Source organism: Dipodomys ordii, unplaced genomic scaffold (assembly GCF_000151885.1).
Source record: "Dipodomys ordii isolate 6190 unplaced genomic scaffold, Dord_2.0 Scaffold7, whole genome shotgun sequence".
Lineage (NCBI taxonomy): Eukaryota > Metazoa > Chordata > Mammalia > Rodentia > Heteromyidae > Dipodomys > Dipodomys ordii.
The window spans coordinates 17,594,505-17,600,597 of record NW_012267223.1 but is presented as its reverse complement, the minus strand read 5'-3'; the positions used below and the strand labels follow the sequence as shown (position 1 = coordinate 17,600,597).

At 55.0% G+C, this 6,093-nt stretch overlaps 1 protein-coding gene across 1 annotated transcript in view; it reads right to left on the bottom strand.

Moving 5' to 3' along the window:
- Positions 1-3,866: 3,866 nt before the first annotated feature.
- Positions 3,867-6,093, bottom strand: part of Dlx3 (distal-less homeobox 3) — a 6,529-nt gene continuing 4,302 nt past the window's right edge. The window contains exons 3-4 of the mRNA XM_013036775.1: positions 5,895-6,085; positions 3,867-4,214 (exon numbers count right to left, since the gene is read on the bottom strand). Coding sequence (XP_012892229.1) covers positions 3,867-4,214; positions 5,895-6,085 — 539 coding nt within the window. The remainder of the gene's footprint in view (positions 4,215-5,894; positions 6,086-6,093) is intronic.

Sequence of the window (6,093 nt, the reverse complement as noted above, 5' to 3'; positions counted from 1 at the left end):
GAGGAGGAGGAGGGGGAGGGGAGGAGGAAGAGGGAGAAGAGGAAGAAGAAGAGGAGGAGGAGGAGGAGAAACAGGAGCAGGAGGAAGATGAAGAAAGGAGGAGGAGGAGGAACAGGAGCTGGAGGAGGGGGAGAAGGAGAAAGAGGAGGAAGCAGCTGACAGAAGTTAGGCTCAGAAGATCCCCTTCCCCCATTTCATGATGCTAGGTCCCCACCAAAGTCCCTGCCCCCTCAGGGACCCTGACCAGAACCAGTCAAGAGGGTGCAGGTGACCTGGCTGGGCTGAAGGTGAGGAGAGGAGGAAGGGGAGGTCAGGGGTGGGGCCGACCCCTGCAGGAGGTCACCTGGGCAGTTAATCCTGCCTGACCGAGCCAGGAGGAGCTGGGAGGAATTAGGGAGCTTACAACACCCTTTCATCCCGTGGCCGCCGCCTGCCCGCCCAGCCTCCCTTCTTCCTTCCTCCCTCTGCCCTTTTTTCCCTCTCCCTCCCTTTGCTGGCAGCCCAGCCCTAATAAAATGCAGTGTCTCCAGTGAGTCTGCCCGGCTGCCGCCTCGCTGCTCCTGCCGGCACGCAGCCCTCAAACCAAACTGCTCAGCTCAGCCCCGCCTGGCAGCTGCCAACTTAACCCTTGCCAGCCCACGCCCGCTGGCGTCCGTGGGCTGAAGGCCTCCTCCCTTGTGCCTCCTAGGCATGGGGGAGGCCAGGGCTTGCTTCTGAGGAGGAGAGAGAGGAAGTGGGGAGCCCCAGTTCTGGAGTTCTACTGGGAAAGCCTGACTTCTGAGCAGCTGTAACTAGCAACCTAGTCCCCTCAGTGAGCCTGAGACTGGCTCCATCCTCCTGCTTTCTCGTTTTTATTCCAGTCTCTCACAAGATCCCCAGGGGCCAGCCTGGTGGGGACTGTTGGCCCCATTTGACAGATGAGGATACTTAAGGGCCTTTCTGGGAGGCTCCAGGCTGAGCTGGGTCACAGTGGCTACTGGTGATGGTGCTAATTTTCAGAACAAGGCTTTTTCCATTACAGGGAGCTGCCTCTGCCCCCGCCGGTGGGTGTGCGCATGTGCGGTGTGTGCATGTGTCTGGGGCTGGGGTGACTGAGTGTGTTTGTGCCTTTGTGTGTGAGGGGGTCTAGATCTCTCATATTGCAGTGGCTTTGGCTTTCTTACATCTGTGTGGTGTGATGCTCAAGTGTCTCAGGTGCATGGTTTTGTGTGTCTGCAGGGGATGGTGCATTTGCCTCAAGTGTGATGTGTATACATGTGACTGTGGAGAAATGTCACTGTGTGTCTGGGTATGCGTGTGTACCACAGAGGTACCTAGAAAAAGAGAAAAAGAGGGAGAGGGGAAGGGGAAGAGGTTGTGCATGCACTCATGCTATCCACTCTGTGTCAAGATGTAGGTGGGGTTCACTACCTCCCCCCTTGCCCCCCCCCAGTCATTCTCCCACCTCTAGCTCTTCTCTTTCATGCAGTTATGCTCTGGAGCTGCAAGAGGAGGATGGCAGCAGCTTCAGCCCAGTCAATGTCAGCATCTAGAATGTTCTGAATCAAGGCGTGATGTTCTCCAAGAATGCAAGCCCTCCACTAGCTTCCCTGGTTGGGCCTGGACGCTTTGGGAACAGTGACTGTGTTCCTCTTCACCCTCACCCAAGCTGGGAGGGACAGATGGAGGGTGAGGGGCTGGGAGTGTCTAGGCTGTCTAGGCGTGGAGGCAGGGGTTTACACACTCATGTGCAAGCATGCCTGTATGTGAGCTCAAGATCAAAGAGCAGCCTGGAGGTGAGCTGGCAGGAGTGTTGGTGGCGGTAGGGACAGGACAGCAGTGGGGGGCAGTTGGCTGACAGAGAATGCCAAGCCATGAAACACAGTGCAGTCAGGGAGGCTGGGAGCCTCCCACCCAGACCCGCCCATGGGAGCAGCCATCTAACCCCAACCCCATCCTCGTGGGGTAACCTAGGATCTCTGCAGAGTCCTCTCAGGAGACTTCAAGGTCCCTTATCACCAAACAACTTACCCAAGGCCCAAGTTCCCCCATCCAACCACCAAGAGCTGCCTGCCACCAACCAACCTCTAGTTCAAAGAGCGCAGTGGGTATTTATTTTCTTTTTTATTAACATTATATATAAAGGGTCCAGTAAGAAAGCAGAAATGAGAAGGCTGGGGGGGTGGGGGGGGAGCTGGCTTCACTGCTGTCCCCCTGGGGTGGGCCTTAAAGACTCACTGAAAGGTTCTCCTTGCTTCTGCACCTCTCGGGAAACCCAAATCCAGCCAGAGCCCAGATCCCTCCTTCAGCTCAACACACAGGGAGATCCATCCAGAAGAAATAGGGTCACATAAATAGGAAACCACAGTAAGGAGGAGACTGTTTCTCTCTGTTGCTCTTAAAAAAAAAAAGCATACTATATATATATAACTACTTTTTTTAACCTCTTCTTTTCCTCAATGTTTCACCACATAAGGAGTAGAGAGAAGTTAGCTTTGGGGGGCAGGGGGGGGAGAGACGCCTGGGCCAGGGAGGGGCATTGACATCAGCCTTCCAGGTGGCCAGCCCTTCCCACTAAAGCACTGAGTTCTAGTTCTTCCCACCCCCCTTTTTTTTCTCCCAAGCACCTCACCCCCATTCTTCGGCAGAGTGGGAGCAATCTGTTTCCAAGGCTGCCGGAAAGGAGGGTGTCTGGAGGGGCTTATCTTGCCTGATACGTCTCCTTGGAGAGCTGAGGTTTGGTGCCCCAAATTGCCAATTTACTGGAGGAAAGGAAGAAGTGAGGAAGGGAGCCAGGGGCAGAATGATCTGCCTCCAAGGTTGGGAGGGGAGGGGTTGTCCTATCTGTCAACAATGCCCTTTGTTTTTCCTATTTTTCAACAGCTTTTAAAACCAAAGTTGGGGCTGGGAATGTGGCCTAGTGGTACAGTGCTCGCCTAGCATGCATGAAAGCCCTGGGTTCGATTCCTTAGTACCACAGAAACAGATAAAGCTGGAAGTGGTGCTGTGGCTCAATTGGTAGAGTGCTAGCCTTGAGCAAAAGAAGCTCAGGGACAGTGCCCAGGCCCTGAGTTCCAGCCCTAGGACTGGCAAAAAACAAAAACAAACAAAACCAAAGTTGTGCAAAGTCCTATACATGGAGAAGAAAGAGGTCCTTAGGAAAATAAGTGAGAGACCCTCCCTCCCAACAGGGTGGGGAGGGGCCAAGAGGAGACGGCTCCTTTAATTCTTCCTTGAAATCCCAGCTGTTAATAGGTTCCCTCACACTCGGGGATTTTCTTTGGCTTGACCCTCAAGTCTTAAATGAGGGCTAGATGAGCAGAACCGGGTGCTAGGTCAGGTCCCTACCCTGAGTGTCAATCTCGGTCACGATATCCACTGTCTTTTTGGCAGAAAAAGCTACTCAGGTTTGGGGAGGCCCCAGGTAGCTTAGAGGGAACTGGGTCTGGCAGGCCATAGGATCCACGGATGCCTGGCTCCCTAGCCCAGGCTGGACCTGCAAACATTCCCAATCTCCTCATCCCCAAGGTCTCCAGTCTGGGGAATGGGTCCTACTACCGATGAAAAAGCAGGTCACGAGCCATTCAAAGCCAATCCAGGCTCCTGGAGCAAAAGGGTCCACTGTCCTCACCAGGGTGGAACACCTTGACATCTGGATTGGATGGTGTCCCCTGCTCTGAGCAGGGGCAGGGAGGTTCAGGGGACATCGTTGGTCCATGCAAATTTCATCTGTTAGCTCTTGGGTCCCTGGAGGAAGGGGCAAGGAATGGGGAAAGGCGGAGGGGCCCTTTCCCCTGTGCTCCTCCATGATTCCTGAGTGTCGCTAGGGCAGGGCACCTTCTGCCTGGTCCTGGGGTCCTTCGTGGGGGTACAGGCCAAGTGGGTGCTCAGTACACAGCCCCAGGGTTGGGCGGGGGCCCAGGGGAGGCATGGTGCAGGGTGGCTGGCTGCGGTGGCTGTTGCTGTAAGTGGGGTCCACTCAGGTTCTGTGCGTGGTACCAGGAGTTGGTGGGGTCATCCAGGTAGCTGGGAGAGGCACTGTAGGGGAGCGGCGGGGGCAGCTGGCTGCGGGCAGGCGCCTGTGTGGAGTGGGAAGAGGTGTCCCAGAGGGCTGGGGACGGTGGAGAGTTGCAGGCCATGGAGTCACTGTTGTTGGGGCTATGTTCCAGGGGCACCTCCCCGTTCTTGTACAGCTTCTTGAACTTGGAGCGGCGATTCTGGAACCAGATTTTCACCTAGACCAGAGAAGAAAGGAAGAGGAGTTAGTCTGGAATCCAGCCCACAGAAGGCAAGGCCAGTGTCCAATATCACATAAAGAAAAGCAGGGTTGGGGGGGGCTCACCCCCAGGCTAGCATCTTTCTGGCCTTAGTGACAGAGAAAACTATCCAGGAGCCTTAGAATGGCTCGCCCGGGGTCTCCCTCCACTTACTAAGCATGACCTTGACAAGGCGCTTCCCCTCTCTGGTGTCACTTTCCATTCATCTGCAGCACTGTTACCCCACCTCAAAGGGTCATTATGAGGCTCAAAAAAGTTCGGACATATGGAAAGAACTGCCTGGTATACAGTAGACACTTAATAAAAAGCCAGACATGGATAGTCTGTGACATTTCATTCACATGAGATGCCCACAAACAGAAGGGTACAGACACTCATAGCCAAACACCCACCCACACACAGGCACTTCCATACTCAGTAATGTACCCACTCACAGCCTCCCGAGACACTGTAAAGCTACACACATACACAGATACACCCAGATAAGCACTCTACAACACCAGCACCCACATTCATACACTCTTGGGCTTACATTGGGTAATGGGGTGGGGGGATGTGTGCAGAGGTGACCTAGGGACTCAGGAGCAGGTGAGCCATGATTCCCCCAAATTTCCCTTGGGGTATCTCCCCCTCCTCCTGCTGCTCTCCACCCCATGACTGGTACAAACAATGAATCAGCTCCTCACCAGGTGACCCAGATTCCCAGAGGACCAGGCCCCACGCAGCCAGCCACAACCAAGGCCCGCCTGTCAACACCTGTACCCAGCCAGGCACCCAGCATACCTCCCCAGATCAGTGACAGGTTGGGGGAGGGGGGCTAGGGTGCGGGGTTCACTCCCATTTTGGACTTCTTTGGTTGAGAACCTCTCCTCTTAATTCGGCAAAGGACCATTTGGGTGCCAAGCAGGAATGTGGTACTTTGATATAAGTGTGCATTTTTTGTGCATACACTCACTGGTATAGTGTACAATCATCGGTTCTGGCTCTCCACCTTTTTGTTGTTCTGAGGGGGCTCAAACTCAGAACCTGGCTGACTACCACTTGAGCCACAGCTCCACTTCCAGCTTGTTTGCTTTTCTTTCTTTCCTTCCTTCCTTCCTTCCTTCCCTCCTTCCTTCCTTTTTTGTGGTTAATTGGAGACTTTCCTCCCTGGGCTGGCTTCTAACCTCAATCCTCAGATCTCAGCCTCCCAAGTAACTAGGATGAATAGGTATGAGGCAGCTGGTGCCCGATTCACTTTGTGAGTATTGCCTGGCATATCTGCAAACATAAAGGCTTGTACCTCTAGTTCACAGGCCTAGACTGGGGGAGAAACACAACAAGGACTGGTAGGACTTGAGTAGTTGGGCTTGGTCCTGGGGAAGCTGGGACGCTGGGGCTGGAGGCCGCCTCTCCGTGTGACAGATACACGGTAACCCACAGTCACCCCTACGCAACTCGGACATGTACTAATAATGCAAACCTTTAGGAAAGTAAAGACCCGGGAGTCATTCATCCCATTGGCAAATTAGTTTGCAGTAGCCTGCAAGGGCTTTTCAAAGGCCAGCCAGATCAGCCGAGCCTAGGGAACCCGAGGGTCCTCGCGCAGCGCCCCCCCCCGCGCCCCGTCCCCTGGCTCTCCCCCAGCCCCGCGCTCACCTGTGTCTGCGTGAGGCCCAGCTGCGCGGCCAGTTCTGCGCGCTCCGGCAGCGCCAGGTACTGGGCCTTCTGGAAGCGGCGCTGCAGGGCGGCCAGCTGGTAGCTGGAGTAGATCGTGCGCGGCTTGCGGACCTTCTTGGGTTTCCCGTTCACCATGCGCACCTCGGCTTCCGGCTCCTCCTTTACCGACACTGCGGGG